Source organism: Arvicola amphibius, chromosome 2 (genome assembly GCF_903992535.2).
Source record: "Arvicola amphibius chromosome 2, mArvAmp1.2, whole genome shotgun sequence".
Lineage (NCBI taxonomy): Eukaryota > Metazoa > Chordata > Mammalia > Rodentia > Cricetidae > Arvicola > Arvicola amphibius.
The window spans coordinates 128,122,213-128,146,645 of NC_052048.2; the positions used below are offsets into that span (position 1 = coordinate 128,122,213).

At 46.5% G+C, this 24,433-nt stretch overlaps 1 protein-coding gene across 1 annotated transcript in view; it reads left to right on the forward strand.

Annotated features, from left to right (window-relative positions):
• Positions 1-24,433, forward strand: part of Galnt14 (polypeptide N-acetylgalactosaminyltransferase 14) — a 219,116-nt gene that overhangs the window by 168,591 nt on the left and 26,092 nt on the right. The window contains exons 4-9 of the mRNA XM_038319836.1: positions 4,017-4,084; positions 6,144-6,209; positions 6,370-6,491; positions 16,839-16,926; positions 17,697-17,781; positions 20,596-20,699. Coding sequence (XP_038175764.1) covers positions 4,017-4,084; positions 6,144-6,209; positions 6,370-6,491; positions 16,839-16,926; positions 17,697-17,781; positions 20,596-20,699 — 533 coding nt within the window. The remainder of the gene's footprint in view (positions 1-4,016; positions 4,085-6,143; positions 6,210-6,369; positions 6,492-16,838; positions 16,927-17,696; positions 17,782-20,595; positions 20,700-24,433) is intronic.

The following is a 24,433-nucleotide window of genomic DNA, read 5'->3' on the forward strand; positions in this document are numbered from 1 at the left end:
CCAGCACCCACTCTGTACCCCTTCCCCCATATACACAGGACTCTGGGTGTATTCTGGTGGGTATGCTGAAGGCAAAATGCTTTGGGGAAACCATGGCGTCTGGAGATGCTCAAAGAATTCTGAGACCCATTTAAGACTAAAACCAAGCCTGTGCCCCTTGAATAAGACATCTCTAGCACGGGAGGTCAGTTCAATTATCAAATCTCAAATGACATGTGGCATGGTGAGAATGCTACTATCTATCATCACTTAGTGCCAAATGTAGGTTTTCTCCTTTAATTGTCTTCATAGTCCTTTGAAGAACCCCCCTACTGTAAATGGCTCCCATTCTACAGATTAGCTAACATCCTTCCAATATATAGAGATGTGAGCCAAGCTCCAGGCCTGGCATGTTACCATCTACAGAGATATCACTGGGCTATTGGGTTCATAAATTCACCCTTGTAGTTTCCCTGTATCTCCAAAGAAATTAAGGAACAGAAATTAGTGAAGGAAATTGGATTTTTAGAAAAAGTGTAGCCAAACCAAAGTGGAAAGAATAAGTGTAATTCCCTCTTTACCATGCCTGTGGTCATTTTTAATTTACAGGGAATCCATGAAACAAAGGCTATATAATAATATATTGTCAGTTAACACTGAGATGGCTTGACCAGTCCTGTTCTGGCGCAAGGGGACTTGGGTTCTAAGTTACCTTCATTATCTCAGGTTCTATATCACAGAGACAGTTTTTAAGTCAGATCCAAGGAAAATGGGGTAGGTATTTTGTCTTAAAGATCCACTAGCGGGAAGAGTCCCACAGCAGTGGGCCCAGGGCAGGGCCTAGAACTGACACGGGCTCTATGTTACTCTCAGCCTTGGTCAATAAAGCTTGGGCAGTCATTAATACAGAGATACATAATGAGTCAAAATGATGAGACTGTGTGACCGTGAGTGCTCAGCACTAAATGAAGCATCAACATCAAGGCCCTGTCCCAAGGCTCAGGGAGAAGCACATCACAGAAGAAGAGAGAGAGAGAGAGCGTGAGAGTCAGAGATGAAGAGACTGCGGAACGTTAGGCATGACATGGGCGTTGCGTTCATGAGCTCCTAAAGGCTCTGGTCACCAGCACAAGATTTTAATCCAGTTAAAATCCAAGTATGATCTGGTGAGATGCTTACAAGACCCCTAACTGAAGAGCTACTGACAAGTTGATAGCCACTGGGAGGGGGAGAGGCATTTTCCTTTGGGGTTGTGGCCACGAGTACGGTGTCCGTCTTGGTGGTGGATGGCCTTACATCTGTGTAACTATGGGCAGCACTAATTGGGCTCAGTGGGTAATTAAATATAAAGAAGAAATAGGAGAGGACGTGAAGTTGGGAGGAGGTAGGAAGAGTTAGAAGGGGAGAAGAGAGGTATATGTGTGTTTTGTTTACTCTCAAAAATAAATAAATAAAAAGTATCATTTAAAGAAACTGCTAAATGGCTAGCAACTGTTGGAACTTTGTTTTTAATGCAATGACTAGTAAAGATGAAAAGCAATTTCTCTATGAGAAATCATTTTATCATTTCTTATAAGAAAATACAGATTTAGAATGAACAAAACATCCCCAACTTGGCATCTGTGTCAACATTTTGGGGGAGAATATTAAATAATGATATTTTTGTTATTGATGTATATGTGAAAATGCCATATATTGTAGGAGGAGGGCCTGCTTGTTTGTCCTGGCTGCCAAGCTAGCTTAGCCCCAAAATAATCACATAGAAACTGTAAATTAATTAAATCACTGCTTGACCCCATTAGCTCTAGCTTCCTATTGGCTAACTCTTACATCTTAATTTAACCCATTTCTATTAATCTGTATATCACCACGAGGTCATTGTTTACCAGCAAAGATTCAGCACTTCTATCTCCAGCAGGGGATCCATGGTGACCCCCTGACTCTGCCTTCTTCCTCCCAGAATTCAGTTTCATCTTCCCTGCCTACCTAAGTTCTGCCCTATCAATAGGCCAAGGCAGTTTCTTTATTCATTAATGGAAATCACCACACACAGAGGGACTCCCACATCAATACATACATACATACATACATACATACATGCATGCATACATACACATGCACACATATTTATTATCCCCTGGGGGGCTGGGTAGATGCCTCAGTTGGGAAAGCACTTGCTGCAGCATAAAGACCCAAGTTTGGATCCCCAGCACACATAAAGAAAAGCAAGTATGGTCGTATATACTCCTATAATTCCAGAGTTGGGAGGTGGCGGCAAGAGAACCCTTGGGGACTGCTGGCCAGTAGTCTAGGCAAATTGGTGGGCACCATGTCCAGTGAGAGACCTTGTCTTCAAAAGTCAAGTGAGAATAGTTAAAGGCGACACCTTTGGTAGTGTTGAGACACCATGACTGTGGCAATGCTTATAAAGGGAAACATTTAATTGGGGTTACTTACATACAGTTCACAGGCTTAGTCCATTCTCATCACGGCAGGAAGCGCGATGGAGTGCAGGCAGACATTCAGGTGCTAGAGAAGTACCTGACAGTTCTACACCCAGATCCTCAGGCAGCAGAAAGAAAGTGCGACACTGGGCTTCACTTGAGCATTGAAACCTCAAAGCCAACCCCCAGTGACACCCTTTCCACCAACAAAACCACACCTCCTAATAGTGCCACTCTCTGTGAGCCTATGGGACCATTTTCATTCAAACCACAACAAGGCCCAACACCAAACTCTGCCCTCCACTTTCATATACATACAGACATGCACGCGCATGCACACACATGCACACAAATATGCACACACACAAACACATACACAATGATCTCCTATACCCGAAAGAGAAAAGACTCTCGGGGATTTTATGACCTGGTGCATGTGAAGCCGCAAGCTTATTCTGGCCTGACAGATTCATTTGTCCCTAGCTTGATTCATTGAATAGGCGTAGGGAAGAAGCCATTTATAGTCTTAATTTGGAGGTCAGCTTGAAGCTGGGATTCCCCATGTCTGTTAAACACACTGATTCAGTGACTCTGATAGCTGGAGGGAGAGTCACGGTCTCTCTTTAGAGTGTTTACTCTCTCATCGAGGCCTCTGCGTGGCATCAGGGTTACAGGGGCAGGGGCTTGCCTGGTGAAGTGTAAAACCAGCTGCCAGTGTCAGGAAGTTGATAAATGCAGTAAGAAGCTTCAGCTAAAACCTGCTCAAGAATCCCAGGGGAGGAAGCAATTCATTCTCCCTAAGTAGATTGGAAAGCTGTTAGAGAGGAAGTGACATTTGAACTGGGCTTTGTGGGCAGCTTAGGGCCATTTCAAGTCCTAGAAGAGACTCTCAATGATGAGTAAGCACAAGACAGTCAGATGGCAGCACTGGGCATGAATCGCTGTGGGCAGCACGGGCCAGCTCAGTGATGGGAGGGTGTGGGTCATGGGCAGGCACAATTGGATTTTATCAGCTTGTTTGTGGCCACATGGAAGTCCACACTGTTGGAGGTATGTGTCGGAAAGGTCACCTGAAAGCCACAAGGAAAACAGTCTGGGACTGAGAAGAACTGGGGCGGCGGGGTGGGGGCTGCTGTGGTAAACCAAATAAAAGTGGACAAAGTGAGGGTTGGTAGGGCATGCCTGTAATCACGTACTTGAGAGGAGAAGGCAGGAACATCAGCTGTTCAAGGTCCTTCTGGGCTACACAGAAGACCTTGTCTACTCCCCTATTAAAAAGGGGTGGGAGGGGTGAAACAGGACAGAGATAGACAAGGCGAGAGTGGTTTAAGGTAAACGTCCACATAGAACTATTATATTGGGTCTTCGGGAGAGGAAGGGTTGTTGTTGGGCTTCTGCTGGGTGTGTCACTGGGCAGCATGCTATTTACTGTGATGGAGAAGGCAGAGTTATATCTTCGCTGGCCCCTGACGACTGGAAAACTCTTTTGATGTCCCCGGGTCTTCTTTCCTCCTAGGCGATGATATTTAAAACTGGAGTTGATATGTATATTTTGGCTGCTAGAAGACATGCTAATTTCTCTTTTTCCCACAGTGTGTTAAACCGCACCCCTATGCATCTGATCCAGGAAATCATATTAGTGGATGACTTCAGCAATGACCGTAAGTAACATTGGTTATTGGCAACTGAGGCACAAATGTCTGGTCCCAGCCCCTGTGTACAGTAGAGGGGAGCCCACTGATACCCTAGAGGTGAAAGACATGGAAGGTTGAGTGTCCGTCTATGCCTGAGCTTAAAGAGGTGACAAACCTTACATTTGAGGGGAAAAAGTTGAAATGTTGGGGTTCTCTGCTGTAAGTGTTTGAGGACCGAATTAGCTAAATTTATTAGATTCCTGTCTGGGGTGGTTGGTGAATGGGTGTACATGTGTGGATGAACGCATGTGGCATCAGTGCCATTAGTTTCTAACCTACATCCCTGGACCTGAGAAGAGACATCACACATTCAGAGAATCATCACTAGAACCTAAGGCTTCGTCAGAGACTCCTAGTTTTGATGCTACATTCACGTGTCCATTCGAACTGAGGCTGCCACGTTTTCTCCCTCTCGTTCCCTGGGATCTGGCTGGCCTTGACATTGCGATCCCCACGGAACGTCCCAAAAAACAATCAGGGCAGTGTGAGCCATAGAGCCTTTCCACACACTGGTTCTCACCATTTCCTGCCTCGTATTTCCGTAGTTATTCCATAAAAGAACCCAGCTACCATCCAGATTTACTCCCCTGGTCCACTTTCCCAAGGAAAACATGCTGGGGTCTCAAGACATCTGTTTATGTCTGAAAGCCACACTAATTATAGATTCATGGGCAGAATCCCATAATTCTATATGCATGAGCAGTGCCAACCCCCTCTTCTAACAGCCACTGTCCTGGATACAGTTCTACTCAGTCAACTGTATTCAGGTGGGGCAGTCTTTTCCTGGTGGTGAGCCAGGTGGGTGACACCAGGGGACAGACAACCAACCACAAGTGTCAGGAAAGCAGCCTCCACCCCATCCAGTGTAGGTGCTGGGAACTGGACACAGGTGCAGCTCGCACATTGACACCAGCTGCATAAGCACTGGAAACGCACACGCAAGGACAGCGGCTCTGGATTCTTCATGGAAAAGTGGGTTCGGAGTGAGGTCTTGGGTACGAAGACCTGTACTAGTTCTGGGACTCAGTGGTCTGCTCTCCTTGCCTAGTGAGGAAGAGTTTGGAGTGGAGTGTCACTCCTTCTGGGGGTCACCTGGTGCTCAAAAGCAGAAGGAAGTGCTGTGAGGTCCCCGAGGAACAGGATAGCCTAGGGTTTTAAAGGAGCCACAACAGCTTGTGTTCAAACCCTAGATCTGGGACTTCCTCACTCCTTAGCCACGTGCCTCCAGAAAAGCATTAGCTTCCAGTCAGCTCCCTCACCTCTATAACAGAGATGACTACGGTCATATATAGGGTTTATATAGAGGTCAAATGTATTGACACATTCAGAGCCCTTAGAATAAGACCATGCCTGGGGAAGCCTGTAAAAGTCTCTTCTGTTGCTTGTTAGAGTCCAGAGCTAAACAGAAAGGCCAACGTCTATAAACAGAACCAAAGGGTGGGGCTACCAGTCAGGTTAGGGCAGTGGTAAGGTCACAGAATAGTTCCAGTATGATTGGAGTAAGTGACCAAGCGGCAGTGGGTCTCTTACCCACCCTGTCCCATTGTTCATCAGGCTGAAGACCACCCTCCCATTATAAGCTCTGTTGTGATGGAAAAAGACATGTGTTGGCAGAACTCTTCATAAAGAGGGCCTCCATGCTCTGAAAGCAAAGTCCAACGCTGTTTTCTTCCTGGCATTTTTAACTAGACCCACTTACTGCAATGAAGAGACTCTGAACTAATTAATTAATTCATCCAATGGTGTATAGCAATGGAGATGACCCTGAGGTGACCGGAACAAGGTTTCACACTTGGAACGTTTCCATGAAAGCTTGCAGGTACCACTGTGCGCTGACCTGTTCCAAATGGGCCCAGCTGTCACTCAGTGACCCTTGGCCCCTTCCATTGACCTAGGAACAGCCTGGACTGAAAACCAGGCTCTGCAGTCAGGGCGGTGATAGCAAGTAGGTCTACCTTCCTGATCCTTCTAATTTGCTCACACGCAGCCGAGCCCCAGGTGCTCACCACGACCTTTGTCTTTGCAGCTGAGGACTGCAAGCAGCTCGCCAAGCTGCCCAAGGTGAAGTGCTTGCGCAACAGCGAGCGGCAAGGTAGGCTGCACCGAAGGGCGGTGCAGGCGTGTGAATGGAGAGTCGGGTGGGGCAGGTGTATGCATTCGGGTGTTTGAGGGAGTACTGAATGACTCTGCTGTAGTCTGGCTGGTCACTGGAGCAACAGTGGTACCCACCTGGCCTTTTGTCCCTGATCCAGGTCTGGTCCGGTCCCGGATGCGGGGTGCGGACATTGCCCAGGGCACCACTCTGACATTCCTGGACAGCCACTGTGAGGTGAACAGGGATTGGCTGCAGCCCCTGTTACATAGGGTCAAAGAGGTGAGTCAGACTGAACTCACAGCTGAAGTTCCTACCTCCCCCTTCTTCCAGGGCCTCCACGCTGGTGACTTCACTTAGGGATCCAGGTGGGACAGATTGTTGTCCCCACTTTATAGAAGGGGAACCAAAGGTTAGTGTCCAGAACAAGATCACAGTGTAGTGGAGCAAGGCTTGGGCTGTTTGTTTCATCACACAGATGAGAAAATCATGTCCGGACTGTTATGTGACATGGGTTAATATTCTTTAGGGATGGTTTGTCCAGAATCAGCAGAACAGCCTGTGGTCTGGGCTGGGATGGTTTCCTCCTGCCCTGGCTGGTAACCCCTCAACTCCCGCCTGTATAACAGTGTTGAAAGGAGAGGAGAACCCAGTGGGCAAACTGCTCAGCGGGGAACCAAGTCCTTGCCACTTGTCCACTGCAAGAGGTGCTCTTACAGGGTTGACTGAACTTTCACGCATGGGGCTAGTAGTCAACAACCATTAAGGACGACTTTCTCTGAGTTTGGGAGTTTCCTCTGAGTTTGTACCCTTAGCATTGTTCAGAAGGGTCTGAAAGGGGAAATAGTTTTGTGAGCTGGCCATTCAATTGAGGGTTTCCCTCGGCACTGAAGGCCCTTCCAGAAACCTTTCTCCCCTCTGTATTCTCATCCTGGCATTGCTAGGGCTCCTAGGATTCTGTGCCCACACAGATGGGCTGGTTCTGAGTCTGCCATTGCCATTGCCATTGCCAGTGTCCTGTCTCTGTGTATGTGTGGTGGGTATTGTATATGTAGACGATGAGTACATGTTCAGGGTCCCAGGGAGGCCCAGGGTAGAGTCATCTCATGTCTTCCCTCTCTTGCTTTCTACCTCTATTTTTTGGAACAAGATCTCTTGTACTAGGCTTTTACTTTTAGGCCACCAACCAGCTCCCAAATCATGACATGGAGATTATTAGTTTTGAACGCTCAACCTAATTTAGGTTCGCTCCTGGCTAGCTCTTTTAGATTAACCTGTTTCCCTTTATCTACCCTTTGCCTCAGGGCTTCTTTACTTTCTTTCCTTCTGTATATCTTACTTTCACTGTCTCTTGTGTCTAGTTGACTGGCAGCTGCCTGACTTCTGGCCCTCTGTGTCTCCCTTGTTCTCTCCTCCTCCTCCTCTCATTCTTCCTCATCTTCCCAACCTAGATTCCTTACCTGATTGATTCTCTCCGCCTGCCAGCACCACCTATCCTTTCTCTGCCCAGCTATTGGCCATTCATCTCTTTATTGCACCAATCAGGTGCCTTAGACAGGCAAGGTGAAACCGATGTAACACACCTTTACATAATTGAACAAATGCAGCAGAAACAAAAGTAACACACCTTCATACAGTTAAAGTAATATTCTATGGCATAAACAAATGTAGCGTGTCTTTAGATAGTTAAAATAATATTCCGCAACAATCTCACTGAACCTAAAGCTCATCACGTGGTCTAGGCTGACTTGTAACGTGGTAAGCTTCCAGGAATCTTCCTGTCTCCATTTCTCCCACCTCATACCCACATCACAGCCACCGACACTGGATATCAGGCAAGGGCTGCCAGGTCCGGCTTTTTACATGGATTCTGGGGATCCGAACTCAAGTCCTCACGGCTCACACAGAAGCTACTTTGCTAACTGACCCATCTCCCCAGTGTCAGCCAGTGCCTCACCTCTGACCAGGTCCTTCCTGTCTCTGGCCACCTTATTGTCCTTTCCACAAACTTTCCTGTTCTTGAGACTTTGCCCTGGTCTGCCCAACTGCCTGCTCAGCCAGAATCTCTCCAGACAGCTGCTTCCTACTTTGTCCTCTGTTTTCCTCTTCTGAGTTCTTAGTCTTCCTTAACAGATGACAAGTGCAGCTGGGAGCTAGTCCCCTCCCCATCACCACTTCACTGCTGTAGACTGGCTCTCAGGGCTTGAAAACCATCCTTAGAAGTCCTGGAATATTGGGGTGGTGTAGTGATGAGACGAGCAGGCCTGCTTTTTGTCCAGCCTGGATTCCGCACGGCTAGCTTTACACTCGAAATAACAACACACAAATTGTATTCATTTAAACACTGCTTGGCCCATTAGCTCTAGCCTCTTACTGGCTAACTCTCACATCTTGATTAACCCATTTCTATTAATGTGTGTAGCACCATGAGGTGGAGGCTTACCGGGAAGATTCAGCATGTCTGACCTGGCGGCTGGCTCCATGGTGTCTGCCTCACTGCCTTCTTCCTCCCAGCATTCTGTTCTGTCTTACCTGCCTACCTATGTTCTGACCTATCAGGCCAAGCAGTTTTCTTTATTATTTAACCAATGAAAGCAACAGATAGCTAGAAGACCCACCTACATCAGGGTGGTGTCGTGGTTGGAATTAGTAGAAGAGTAGACTCACTGCCTACCCTTATGCTAATTAGATTGGCACCTATTTGGGGAACAGTCTCTAACAGGCTATGTGGAAGGAATCAGTTGGTACTTAGCACATTTCACATGGTTCCTATATACTCATGCTGCACTGGTTTGGAAAGAACCAACACAGAATAGGTAACCATGGGCAAAATTGCTATGACAGTGGTTCTCAACCTGTGCACCACAACCCTTTTCAGGGTCAAACAGCCCTTTCCCAGGGGCCTTGTAAGACCATCAGCAAACACAGATATTTATGTTATAATTAATAACAGCAGTGATATTACAGTTATGAGGTAGCAACAAAAGTAATTTTATCATTGGGGAGGTTGCCACAACATGAGGAACCGTTTTAAAGGGTTGCAGCACTAGGAAGGTTGAGAACCGCTGTGTTGTAAGAAAGTTGTTCATGAGAAAGAAGCATAGGAAAGCTTAGTGTACCTGTCAGGTGCTGAGCAGACCACTTCAGTGGGAACTGTTCAATCCCAGAAAGGTCTTTGTGCCTGAGCTGCTCTCAGAAACCAAGGGCTAATAAAGTCACCCTCTTGCTGGTCTATGTCTGGAGCCAAGAAGAAACTAGAGTGTGTAAGCAGGGCTTAAAGGCCAAGGCTGCAGAACCACAGGAACGTAAAAGAGGGTAGGGACACAGACACTAGGAAACTAGCCAGGGAGAGGCGTTGAGGTTGGAGGCAATGGTCCACGCTTCAGTCAAGGTCATACGAACAGAAATAGACTTAGAGCCAGGAGTGTGGTGTTATGGAAACCCTGTGGCCCGGGAACAGAAGATGGGAAAGAAGAGGCCTGTACCCCTTGTTTTCCATCACAAATGTGTCCCACAGTTACTGCAGACATTTTGGAAAATATCGAACATGAGAATGGAAACTAATCAACCAAAATTCTCTCGTGCGAAGACATCCGCAGCCTTGTTTCTTCCCACTTAGGATCATTTTCTACTCAAAGAAGCATCTTTTAGTATGGTTGTAATCACCCTGAATTTACCCAACTTTGTATTCTGTATTCATGTGGTCTCTAAGGTAATTTAACCCGAGCCAGAATCACACACGTATTGCGTGTGTGCATGCACATACATGTAAATGGCAGCCAACAAAACTGACCATTTTAACCATTTCAAACTGCAGTTACAGACTATGCGACGTTCACTACAATGTAATTATAAAGCATTCCTGCCACCTCAGAGGCAAACTTCCCACTGATTAGCCACCACTCCTCACTTCCGTCCCCTCGCTGCCTCTGCAGCCACTAATTTGCTTTGTCCCCAGGGACTTGCCTATTCTATACACTCATAAAAATAGAATCATGTGAGATGGCCGTTTGTGGTGAAATAATAACCCCGTGGTAAGTCTGGGCCATGTTTTGCTTCTATGTGTTCATCCACATGTGGGACCAATGATAATGCTGCTATAACTATTCCTGTACAGGTTTTTATTCATGTATCTCTTCTCAGTTCTTATGGATGTATATTAAGGACTAGGATTGCAAGAATTAGATATTTCTTGCGTAGGGACCCCCCAAAATGATTAACCTTGAAGAATTATTTTTTAGTTGCTGTTGTTACTTTTTGACAGTTTCATACATTTATTCCCCGAGGTTGGTGCATTCTGCCATTTCTGTCTTTCATCTCTGCCTCTCTCCCACTAAAAATTTTCTTCTCTTCATTAATAATTCTCCTCCTACTTTGTCCTCTCTCTCTCTCTCTCTCTCTCTCTCTCTCTCTCTCTCTCTCTCTCTCTCTCTCTCTCTCTCTCTCTCTCTCCTCTCTCATCTTGTCTCATCATACATGTAGTCCTGGCTACTATGGATCTCCCCATGTATACCTGGCAGGTCTAATATTTGCCCCCTGAGTGCTGGGACTAAAGACTTGCACCACCACTTTCTTTTTTGCTTTTCTCTGTCTTTTCTGCTCGCTGTATTTATTTAAGGTTACTTGCATGAGCATTCGTGAGGGATTATTTACTGGAATATAGGCAAACTGTCAGTGGCTACACCACTGGGGAGGATGAATTTCAGCCCCGCCCCTAGTACTCCTTAGCTGCCCATAGACTAACAGTTGGAGGTGGGACCTCCTAAGCTCTTCCTCCATGCATGAAAATATAATGTGCCCAATCTTAAGCGAGTCTTTAGTAGAAAGCCACAGTCTCAGAGGGTGTTTTAAAGAAGCCCAGTGGTAATGAATCTGAATCCCTTTCTATCCCAATGACTCTGAGTCCATTCAGAAAACTTCCCAGGAGATGGTCTCATTTCTCTCTCTGCAGCCAGCCTTACCTACAGACTGCCATAGTCTTCCTTGCTTTTTCAAATGAGAGTTTGGCTGCTTGCAGCCAGATACTCTTCTGGGAGTCATTTGGCCCCATGATGGAGCTTAGCTTCTTGGTCCCCATCACCTTCTGAGCTCAACCTTTCACTGTGAAGAGATTAGTGAGAGGAGCCCCAGGATTCGCCCAGAGAGTTCTCTGTGGGCTGTTGGGTTCACCCTGAAAGCCCTGCCTCTTAATGCAGGGCGGGGACTCTGGGACAGCCTCTCAAGGAGCGGGAATGTGTATGCCTTCCAGCTGTGTTTCTGGATTTCTCCCTGTGTGCCTTGTCGCCACATAGAGCATGATCTGATCTTGAGAGTAGAAATGGACATTTTAAGCTATAATTGGAGATCGCGGTTTTCAAAAATAGAACAAAATAAGAAAGAAACTGTCCTAGGCTATCTTCAGCTGAAGTTTTCCATGCAACACCTCCCTAATTTCCCTTCCCTTCCCTCTAATTATTTGACACTGGAAACACCAAGTTGGTTTCTGTTGTGTTGTTGTTTTTTTGTTTTTTAACATAAGTTTCTTTTCTTTACCTCCTTCCATATATTTTTGATGGGAAAGAGATTTCAAGAAATCTCAATCTTTTCAACATCCAGCAAATTTATATAAATGATAGCTGGTTTATCCTTCAGCGCCTTCGCGTGTGCTTTCCTCGCTATCTTCCTTACATGAGCTCTAGTCAAAAGGCGGGATCATCTTGCAATAGTAGCAACTTGCCTTCACGTCACAGGTTTGCAAACAGGATCCCTCGGAGCATGCCAAATTACTAAGGTCTTACACATGTCTATATGACAGAGCCTGAATGGAAACCTAACTATTCTGTCAACAAACGTGCCCCTACCCCACAGTAGCCCCTCTTTAAGGACACTTCTCCAGCTCCTCTCATATGAATGGTTCAGATGTAAACTGATCCTCCACCCTCTGCCAGCTTAGCATTTGGACATTTAGTCCCCAGCTGGTGGCGCTATTTGGGGAGTTTATGGAACCAGTGGGGGAGGGGGGTCTAGCCAGAGGGAGTAGGTTACAGAGGATGAGTCTTAGGTGCTGTAATCTATCCATCTTGCTATTAACCTCTCTTTGCTTCCTGATCTTCAGAGATATTAGCAAGCAGCCTCACACTCCGGCTTCCACAGCACCCCCTGTTTTCAGGCCCGGCCTTCTCTGCCACATAGAGCCCAAACAGACCCTTCTTTCCTTCAGTTGCCTCTTGTCAATTATTCAGTTATAAGGAGGAAGATATAATATATCACGCCTGCCCCTAGGCCACCTAGGCTGTCTCTAGACCCTGAATCGGATTCGTCTTCCCTAAACTGTAAAGTTTCCTTATGTATCTTTGACTCCCTACAAGTCCTACACAACAAGAAGACTCAGGAATGCTGGTGACCACTGAGACAGTGCTTCCAGAAGTTTCTGATTACCCATTCACAATGTGCTTTAATTATATGAATCAGTGGGAAAGGAGAGGTATGAGAGCACCAGGGATTGATGGCTACTGCCCAGTGCTTTCAGCCTCTCTCCTCCTGCTAAGAGCAGATGGGGAGGGGAGATAAGGATGGGGCAGAGAAAACAGACTTGAATTTCCATGGTAGGGAAAGGAAATGGGGAATAGGGAATGGTCCAGGATCCGCCCAGGATTTTACAGGCTGTTTGCTTATGCTCAAGCTTGGGCCTAACTTTTAGGATATACCAATTATGGGCACACAATAGGAGCCTCTGTTAACTCTGGGCCAACAACACAATTATTCAGACTCTCTTCATCCCTGAGGCTCCAGCTTGAAAAGCTACCCTGTTAAGGCATAAGTGACCCACCTAATCCCTATCATCACCTACACAAGGATGTAGGGAATGATACTCTCTCTCTCTCTCTTATCCAGTGCCATCAAATACTCTCTGCCTTCCAGGCTCTAGGCTAGGCCAGAGAGTAGATACCAATCTTGTGTTGAGAGCTTGTGTTCTGGTTTGGGTGACTCACTAAAGTCTTCTGTGGCCCCTTTCAAGGTAATAACCACACATAGCACTTGGCTCCCAAACAGCCCTCGCTGCCTGTCCGTTCTCCATAGACCAGATACCACAGGTGAGTTGCAACAGAAGTCCTAAGATACGGTCTCAGAGGGTAGGAGAGTGCTTGGGGAGCCTGGCACAGCCATGACACAGTGCCCACGTGGAGGCCGTGACTGGGACACACGCTCTACACTTGGTTTTTCACTTTCATTTTTGAAAGTGAAGGGGAGTTTGTTTCCACTAAAGCAAAACAAAATGAGGTTATCATCTAAGAGTCCACAAGACCCTTCCTGGACTCAGTGCAAGGATCCACAAGTCACCGAAGCAGGCCCACTTGTACTTATTTATCACTGATTGCTGTGAAAGGAATCAGTAGCAGAAAGGCTAACAGCAGCAGAAGCAAGGCCCTGTGCAAAGTTCCATCCTGAGCATTTAGCTATCCTCTCCCAGAAGGGTTCTATAGAGTTTTTACCTCTCCCAGAAGAAATGTATGGCAGCCCTGGGAGGGGAGGCCGGTGTTGCCAACCAGAGAAGCTCACCTATGCCTTGGCATCCAGAGCTTTAACTAGGCATCAATAATATACATAAACCTGAATATTCTTCTTTTATTTTATATCAAGGATAAGTTTACAACTAAACTTTTATAAAAAGCTTAGCATAAGTATGTGATTACATTTTTATGCACAAATAGGTATACCACTATACCAGAAAATATAAGTAGAATCCACACAGTATCCCCCCCTCTCTCTCCTTCAGTAGACTCACATCAATTTATTTAAATAACTGAATACTGGCTTCTGGCGTTCATACCTCACCTTTGAAAAAAGGCAGAGTTGGCTTAGGTTGGGCAATCCTTGTGATTTTTGATGTTTTTCGTGCCATGGTAGGAATAGTATATAGAGAAAACCTTCCAACTGTAGAAAGGGTGATGGAAGTCTTTCATAAATAATGGTCCAGGCAGGAGACTCCTGGGGAAGATGATTGTTCTTAGTTTTTCTTTTAAAAAAAGGTCCCTTCAACCTGTTCTCCATTTATCCAGCCACAGAACATTTTGCTGTCATTCGACATCAGCTCAAAAGGGAGCAGATGTCTGCAAGGACAGGATGCTGACGTCCCTGTTCAGGGTGATCAGTAGCATCCTGGACGCCTGGTTCTGCCCAGGTCTCCTGTGTTCCAGGCTGATGGAAGGGTCCAGGGCAATTTGCAGGTCCAAGATGTAAACAATGATATGCTGTAGGATTTCCACCTTGGTAACCTTATTCTATGGGATGCTGGGCACCAGTCTCTTGAGCTTTGAGTAGCAAAAATTCATGTGGTAGAGCAGGGATGAGCCTGAATTTTATAGTCACCATGTGGCTGTCGAGGTCAAGTTGGTTCTTCATGGGTCAAATCCCTCAGCATAAATCACAGTGTTAGCACAGACTATCTAGTGTGGCCCAAGACTCCAAGGAAAACGATTATCTTCTAAGCACAACTGACCAAGAGCTTAGAGATTATCTCTAGCAGCTGGGTACAGACTAGACATGCCTTTGGGTGTGTACAAAGGTCACAGAAGGAATCAATGCAGCTGCAGAGGTCCCTGAACACAGCAAAAGAAGACAGGTTGAAGACTTTGTTGAACTTACAAAATATACTCCTGAACTTTTGTTTTTAAAGTTAAAGTAATCTGAGCATCCTTGTGTGTGTGTGTGTGTGTGTGTGTGTGTGTGTGTGTGTGTGTGTGTGTGTCAATGGCTGGAGAGTAGCTTCAAAGACACCATGGTATGTGGTACCCAGGCAGGTGCAGTGATGACAGCTGTGGCATCTGAAACATCCCTGCAGTGGAAGTGATGCCTTGGCAATGAGTGTTCCTCTTCACCTGGGCTGGCTGGTTTTCAGAGGTACCTTGCTTCTGTCAGAGTGAGTGGAATGTGGGAGGCTCGGGGTCAAATTAAGTCTGTGAACTTATAATCGAGTGCTCAGTCATTCTGGAGCTTAAAAATAAGACAGCCTAAATTGGGGAAAAGATTGAATGTGAGAATTAAATCACTTCAAGGAGAAGCCCAAATTCCTGTCTGAGCTGGCCCAAGGGGGGTGGGTGAAAAGGAGAGCTTCCTTGAGATGGGATGGCCTCTTTAGGCCATCTTTCAGTGTGAGATCCAAGAGTCTTTGTGTTCCCAGCTTGTTTATACCATTGTTGGGGCTGTATCCCTGCGGTATACTGGCTGACAACGAACAAACTTGATAGGTTTGGTAGCCCTATCTGCTAGGAACTGAGGAGCTGGGCTTGGTTGTTTTGAAAATAACCCTTAGATGACTCTTTAGGAATTATTTTTCTTTTAATTATGTGTATGTGTGCATCTATGTATGGGTATGTGCACATGGGTTCAGGTGCCTACAGAGGCCAGAGGCATCAGATCCTTTGGAGCTGGAGTCGCAGGTAGTTGTGAGTCTCCTGATGTGGATACTGTGAATTGAACCCAAGTCCCCTTGGAAGTGCAGGAAGCACTCTGAACCACTGAGCCTCCTCTCTAGTCCAGATGACTATGATGGCAATATACAGGATGTCCTGAGGAAGAAGAAAGTGATGAAATTGGAAAGCAAGATGTGTTTATTGTTAATTCACACAATAATTCTGCCTAGTCATGTGGTCCTGGGCAGCATTCTCATATATGTATAAACAAGTAATGATCAAGTCAAAGAAATTAGCATTTTTGTCACCTCAAACACTGATCATTTCTTTGTGTTTAGAACATTCAAAATCTTCTAACATTTTGAAATATAGAAAAAATTATTAAAAGCTGTATTCCTGCTACCGTGCTGTAGAACTGTAGGACTTATGTCTCCTCTAACTGAATTTTGGTGCCTGTTATCAGTCTGCTTTCTATGTCCTCCCTCCCCTATCCCACCCCCGAGCCCCCTGGTTATGTCTGTTTTGCCCATACCAATACCTCATGTTCTCAATCATACATGGAAGCCAGTTTGAATGGCCTTGGGTTCTGTGTTAAGAAGTACACCTTACGTTGAAGGTGGTTAAAGTATTGGACAATTGGGTAGCATTGCTGGAGTTTCATAGCAGAAAGAAGATGGGCAACTGTACACAGAAGGGAAGGAAACCGTGTGGATGCGATGTGGAACAGCTTAGAAGTTCATTGTGGTTCTCTAGACAAGAGTCAGTGTGGGTTTAGAAGAGTCAGAGTCAGAACCAGAACCCGATCTGGTTGATGGACAGGGTAAGTCTTAATTTAGTGCTAGGGAAGAGGATGTGGGATGCTCTGTTAATAGAAGTTGGAACTTGAAGGAAGGGGTATGTCAGCAGAAGATGGTGAAGCTGCTCTTGAAGAGCTGAGTGAATGTGTGCAGGGAAATAGCCAGCGGCACATTGGGCTGATAAGTCGGTGGGAATTCGGGACTGGACATATAGGTTCATGTCTGCCAGAAGGGAACAGCTATTCACCAATCTGTCTAAGAACCTTAACCCTCAGACAAAGGACTTCAGAGCCCAGGTTCCCTTTGGACACACACAGCTTTGCTTCTGATGGCTGTAGACAAGAGTCATTGGCTGATTGGTGTCTCTAAGTTCGCTGACTTCCAGGCAGCAGGTGTTCTCTGAAAGCTGAACACAGGTCTTTTTGTTTTGTTTTTTGCAGGATTACACAAGGGTAGTCTGCCCTGTTATTGACATCATTAACCTGGACACCTTCAATTACATTGAGTCTGCCTCAGAGCTCAGAGGGGGTGAGTGAGCTAATACTCCTTCCCTCTTCCTCTTCCTGTCTCTCCTCTCTTTCTTTCTTTCTTTCTTTCTTTTTCCTCCTGTCCTTCCCCTCCCTCTTCCTTTTCCTCCTCTTCCTCCTCCACCCCATCTCAAAGTGGGGAAAAAGAAGACCTCCTGGTGAGTTGTCTGAAACGCCTAAGTCTGAATCTTGCAATAAAATCCACTTCAGCTTGTCCTTCTCTCCTGGGACAGAGATACCCCAGCCCTCTGGTGCTCTAGCTTTAATCTGGAGCTCACCCCTAGACCTGAGGATATAGGGGAAGCTGGAAGTCCCAGGTTATGTGGGACCTGACTTGGTCTGCCATTTTGATATTGGCATCACCCTCTCCCAGAGCCCCTCCCTCCCGTGTTCTCAGCCTAGGGCCTAGTTCACTTCTACCCAATAATGATTTCTAGGTGATTCTGGTGATTTACATCAAAATTCCCTGTTTACTCCTTCCTAAGACTCAGACCTATGATTTTTGTCCCATCTGTTACCTTTGCACCATAGGCCTGACTTCTACCCTTTACTCTTTATTTCTTTACCTAGCATGGAGCTTCAGACAGGCTCCCTGAGCTACACTGGAGAAGGGAATGTAGAGGGAGCTTTGGTAGCCCTGCTATTGAGCAGACCAGGGGAGACTTGTCTTCCCAAGGGCCGGTTCTCCCAGGAGCTGGAAGAAGAGTGGGATAAGGAAGCTCTGGGCATGCTTTGAGACACCGAGTCAGCTAGGCCAATGCTGTGTTTCAGGGTTTGACTGGAGCCTGCACTTCCAGTGGGAGCAGCTCTCCCCGGAGCAGAAGGCTTTGCGCCTGGACCCCACCGAGCCCATCCGGTGAGTATAAAGGGCTGCTGACGCAGGGGGTAGGCAGATTCAGTTCCACTTGACCCTTCCTGCTGCCCTATGGTTCAGAGAGGTCAATACTGAGTCTTCAAAAGAGTGGAAAAGTGGGAACCAAGGCCCTGGGCCAGTGAATCTCTACATTTTCCCTTGTTCTAGAAGGTTTCTTTCTTCATGGAGACTTCTGGGTAGGGGAACAGGACCTTTTGTGATCTGTGCTGAGGAGTGGTAACCAGTACTCTATACCTTCACAAGCCATGACGGCTTTTACACCTCCTGATGGCTAACATGTAAGGTTCCAAGATCAGCACATTTGGGCCTCTGGTGAGGGAAGAAATGCTTCCTAGGGCCCATGGGTCCAATTTTGGTTGTCAGGCGTAACAGGTTTCTTTCTGCCCCACCAGTTTCCAAATGACTACTCAGAGGCTTACTATTAATTACAAACTGTTTGGCCTGTTAGCTCAAGCTTCTTATTAACTAGTCTTACAACTTAAATTAACCTATTTCTATTATTCTATATTTACCATGAGGCTTGTGGCTTGTTACCTCACACCTTGCTTCTCCAGCAGCTGCTGGTGTCTAACTCCTCCTCCTGTCTCCCTCTATCTCTGTTTAAATTTCTTGCCTACCTCTATTCTGCCTGACTATTGGCCAAATAAACTTCTTTATTAACCAGTCATAACAAACCATATTCACAGCATACAGAGGGGACTCCCACAGGTGTTAGGATTCAGCTCAGGGTAGGTATGTGGAGGCTGTAAGCCCTGTAACCAGAAAGCAGTACAATGGTATGACCACTGCTCTGTGGTGACACTTCTGTGTTTGTTCTGTGTGACTTGGTGGCTTGAACTAAGCTAACTTGTCGTTCTGTAGATGGCTCTGGCATGCCATGCATTCTCTTTTGGTTCCATTGTCACCTATGCTAGCAATGTGTCTTCTCAGTTCATGGCTATTGGAGAGGTCCTAGCATAGAGCAGAGCATAGTTTCTACCCTGCAGAAGAGACTGTGGTCTCAGCGTTGAGATTTGGCCTCGATGCTATACTTGAGCCTGGTTAGCAAGTTCGTCCAAGGTCTTTTGGGAACCTCCAAACTCAAACATTTCTGCCTCAGGGGGCAGCTAGGGCTTGAAGAACTACAGAGAAGGCCAATAGCCTGGAATTTCTCCATCCAGTCACTTAAAAATGTCCAAGATCATTCAAGAGTGCCTGTTATCTCTGGTACTTCCATCATTAGAGATGTTCAATCATTTCATTGAATTGACTCAAGTTGAAATAAAGACCAGAGGGGTACCAAAGAGCTGAATGGTTATGGTCTAGAAGGTGCATAGAGACTCAGAGATCATTGACTCTCATGCATCTCCTAGCTCATCTTCCCTTCTTCATCCTTCATAATCTGGACTGAATCCAAGAGAAAGAGTAGATAGACCCCGATGACACTCACAGCAATGTCCTTTATCCCAAAAGAGAAAGGAGCTGCCTCCCACCAGGTTAAGCACTGTGCTCTTCTGTGTCAGTGCATGGAACAGGTTTTTGACGTGGAGAGAGTGTAGCCTGTGCAAGAACTTCAGAGCAGTGGAGCAAGGCATGGAAAAGACGGCACTGAAGCTACCTGGGTTCTCCAGTTTGTCCCAAGAGGAAGTCTTGGGACAGGCCTTCTTAGGTAATTGCTTATCAGGGAGGAAGTGTTTCCTTAATTAGACCAGCGTTCCAGGAGCAGCAAATTGTTACAGCAAAGGCAAACTCAGGGCTTCTGACCTGCTCGCCAGGTTTGCTATGGAGGCAAAGCTTCCTTTGCTCTCTGGGTACACTAAAGTGGGAAGCAAGACCCTGAGTGTTCCCAGCTCTAGCCAATGACTTTGCTGATGCGTGTCTAAGCCTTACAGAACTACTTGCTTGGCTCCCGCTGCTCCTGTCTTCCTGCCTCTCAAATGCCTTCTCTTCCTGAACAGCTTCTCTAGCTTCTCTCTAAGCAATTGAGAGCCACAGTAGGTCAAAGGAGATCTCCCCCCAAAGAAAGAAGAGGGTTTATTAGTTTGCTATGGCTGCAGCAGCAAGTACCTGAGTTGTTTAAACGGGAGAAACATGCACCACAGTTTAGATACAGGCGAGATGGTGGCAGAGTTGCTTTCCTCTGATGGCTGTCCGGCTCTCTTGCCACAACTTGCCGATGGCCAACTTCTTTCTAGTCTCCGCATCCTCTCTTCTTGGTGTATTCACATTTGCCTGCCGGTTTCCCTTTTAATAAGAACCTTAATCGTGTTGGATCTGGGCCCACCCTCATTACCTTGTTTTAACTTGATTACCTCGCTATAAACTCTGTCTCCAGATAAGGTCACATTCTCAGATACTGGGAATTAGGATTTCAGTAGCATCTTTTAGTTTGGCGGGGGGGGGGGGCGGATCATGGGGTAGTCAGGAATCCAAAATACAACATAAGTAAAGGCTCAAATTAAGGAAGTGGGGCAGAGGTCAGGGCAAGGCCACACTGCTCACAGCCCTTATCTGCCTGTTCAGCGGCTGCCAATTTTGTTTCAAGAGCCTCACTGAGCAGAACTGGGAGGGGGGGAAACAAGGGGCAGCTCCTTGGAGGTGTGTTGATAAGCGAAGTTTCCTGTCTTCAAGGTGAGAGAATTTCCAAGCAGAAGGCAAAATGGTGCAGCAGATCCCTGTTTAGAGAGTCTAAGAATGGACTGATTCGTGTGAAGAAGGGGAGGAAATTGTCTTGAGTTCTGGGCTCTCACGAGCAAAGAGTTGGAGGGTGCCTTCTCACTAAATGATCCCCCACCTTACCTTCTTTCCAAATCACAGGACTCCAATCATAGCTGGAGGGCTCTTCGTGATTGACAAAGCCTGGTTTGATTACCTGGGTAAATATGACGTCGACATGGACATCTGGGGTGGGGAGAACTTTGGTAAGTCTCTGTGCTGTGCGTCATGATCATATGGTTCGGGGTAGGCAGTAGAATTGTGTTCTACTGAGAACTCTGTGTCCTTAGCCACCACATCAACCGATCAGCTACCAGGATCTGGAGGGGGAGTAGGGTGAGTCTGGAAATACCAGTCACTCCTTTTGGGAGAAGATGGTCATAGCAAGAGAATTTCTCCACGAGAACTGGAGATACCAAGAACCAGGGATGCATGCCCAAGCAGGTTCTCAAGGGGGAAAGAAAGATGTGAAATCCTAGAGAACTAAGAATGAATCCCAAGTCCCTGGGCCCAGATATGGGCTTGAGCTAGAAGTCTCTGACCTTGGGAGTCTGGAGGTGAAGAAGACCGAGGAGGAAAAGAATGTGGCACAGGAGTGAGAGAGCGATCCCGTCTCATTGTAGTTCTGGGGTCATCACCACAGAAATCATGAAGTAATTTACCCTCACCTTCCAGTGGGAAAAGAAGCGGGTGGGGAGTGGCTGGCTACTACACATTGGTGCCCTGCCCAGACCTGGACATAGTAGAGGCTGACGTTTGCAGCCTCAGGGACAACAGCTCAGGTAAGAAGTCCCATTTCACCCATCTAAGTTGTCCCTTTTCCCTCCATAGGAAAGTATAGCTTTATTTTAACAGCCTTCCTTCTTGGGGGGTGCTATGAAAGTCTTGAGGTGAGCTACAGTAATAGAATCCCATGGATGTGGGAGTGTCTACCCAAGCAGTGAGACTGCATCGGGCTGCCATGTAGTCTTCTTTGTCCCTGAAGATCTCCGTCCTTCCGTGTGCCTAGAGCCTGGTGTGCAGGAGACCCACAGTGGCTGTTGCTTGAGCAAACCAGTCACAGAAGTGTAAGAGGAGAAGTCCTTATGTGAGGAGTGCTTCTCCTCTGTGGGTGCTGGGAGGGGGAGCGTGCTGGCTTGGATGTGGGGAGCAGTACACAGGCCAGAAAAGTGATCCATTGGCTCAGTCTGCCATTGCTGTCCCCTATCCCTGCCTTCAGGGTGTTTTATGGCTCTCTTTCTCAGGCACTAAGAATTATTTCCCAGAAATTTATGGCTTTGACCTAATCCACAGCATCTGTTCTCCCAAGCTGGGCAGGAAAGAGAAGAAATCTATCAGGAAATTGGTCTCTTGCCAGGCGGGGGTCACGCTGGAAGCACAGTAAACAAAACTGTAATCTCCAGTCGCCAGCACACAAGTCAAGAGCAACTCCCCTTCTGGGGTAATCGGTCATTGCTGGTCCTGTACAATGTAACAGAGACTGCGAATGTGCTGGGCTTCAAGGCTAAGTCTGACTTTGCAGGCCTTGGTGAAGCTGGGTATCTTACTACACAAAACCATTCATTTGCACGTCCCCAGGCTCATAGCATTCCTTACTTAACGAGAAGTTCCAGCCCTTCTTCCCACCAACAAATAAGTGCTCTCTACAGCCCATCTGACGGCAGTGGTTCTGTCTCTGCCCCAAAGCTGCTCGTAAAGATTCAGAAACCTCTTTGCTATTTGGCATATTCTGGGTTGAGATTTTTTTTTTCTTTGTGGAATCATTAGAAAACCCTTCAGTTTTCTGAGCTCCACCCAGCTTGTCTGCTGGGGTTCTTCCTGTCCTCGTGAACTGCACAAGGTGAGGATGATCCCTCTTGGCAATAGCAGTGACATTGGGATGCAGGCAGCGTTGTCATTCGCAGGATGGCACATTCTGGTCCCACGTACGCGGCACCCTTCCTTTAGAATGATGCTAGCGCACAGCTGCGCAAATCAAGATGCAATCTCTTCAAGCTGGCTTCTGAGTCGTTTGGCATCACCAAGGGCTGATTTGAATAGAGAAGTTGGGAACCGGTCCCTGGGAGGTGTGGGAGAGACGTTTTATAATCCATCACAAGATTTTTGTGAGCGACCACAGAGAAGCACTGGAGACAGCTACCGCAGCATCCACTTTGTTTCCCTCCTGCACCCCAACATTCTATTATGTTGTAGCTGGCTAAAGGCACTTTGAAAGCCTTTTCTGGAATTTTTCCCTTCCCTTCCTTTTCTTTTCTATTTTTTTTTCTTTTTTTCTTTTTGTATACCAGAAAATAAAGTCCTTTTCCAAGAGTGGATACAACACATGATTGTGTGCCCGGGGGGGGGGGGGGTTACCCATTTACAAGGGGCTGGTAACCAGGCCCCAAAGTATAAGAAGGTGAGAATTCCAAAGTGGGGCCACATGATTGCTGATTAGCTCTGTGGTTGGAGGGTGTGAGCAGTGCTTTGGCTACAAAAGAAGGTGAAAGAAGCTGCCTGTCAGAGTGAAGGGATCCCACCTGTAGGGCCAATCTGGAGTCCCAGCCCCCATACACATACCACCAAGTTACCAAGCCCTAATGATCAATCCACCTGTCTCCCTCGGGCCTACCCTCTAAGTATGTGTCTGTCTCATTGCTGTCCCTGCCATGATTTTGGCTCCCTTAAGAGAAGAACATAAAGTTCATCTCATTTCTGGTTCTCAAGGCCCAGAATAGTTGATACTGCTCACAAAATGCATGTGTGAAAAGCGAGAGACTGAATGGGAAGGGATCTCTGAGTAGGAAGGCAACTCAGACACAGATGTCTCCCCCACTCTCCAACCTATGGATGCTCAAGTCCCTTATATAGAATGGTGTAAAATTTTCATAGACCCTATGTGCAAGCTCTTATATTTCTTAAATCATTTCTCCATGAACTGTAATTCATAATAGAACGTAAATACTATATAAACAGTAAACTGCATGATTTAGGGGAAGATAGAGGGGAAAATGGCTTTACATGTATGCTTAAGACAAACACAGTTGTTTTCTGATTTCAATAAAATTCTAATCCACGGTTGGTTGGACCTGGGTTGAGGAGGATGTAGGACAGATACAATACACGAGGTGCTGCTTGAAATACTTTCTCTTGAACACAGTGGAGCCATGTTTGAGGGGTCTCTGATTATGCCATGGCAGCAGCAGGCTGGAATGTCCGTCCTTTCCAGAAAATAGAATTTCTGTGTGCCCTAGATATGTTTACCTATGTAGTGCTGATTTGGGTTCACAGCTCCAAAATTACATGTGCTCTTTGGCCAGGGTGAACCCAACCCTATCCTTACCCAGCCCCATCTCCACTTAAGAAGTGACTGCAGACGGATTGGCTGCAGGGCCTTGTAAAAGCCATACTGTGTCTTGGTTAACCTCCCCACCTGCTGACCCTGGTACTTCATTCCCACCAAGTGTTTCTAAAATGAGCTGAGAGCACTTTTGATAATTATATCCACAGTTTAGAGTATGAGCACGCTTTAGGAAATGTGGCTTTTAGATTTTTTTTTCAGAGGTTGATTTGCATTAAAATTGGATACTTAAACTCCAATTTACATAACACAGGATACATGCAATATATCTACTTACTCTGAGGCGAGCCACATCTCACTTTTAGCTTTTGGTCTCTAGAGAAAAAAAAAGTAATCTGTTCCCAGTCACAAAGTGTAGGCAGCAGGGTGGGGATTGGGGGAGCAGGGGCTCATATTTCCCGAAACAGAAAACTCTGGCACACATTTCAGGAGAATATGGGATTCCTGAATTTAGAACGGGGGATTTCCATAGCACAGCGGGCATGAAGGACAGTGCCGAACAGAGAGATGAGGTAGAGCCCAAAAGAGACTTGCTACCACCCACCATCCTCAGAATGGAGTCTGGGATGCTAGGCTATGCCAGCCTCAGGGGATGTGTGT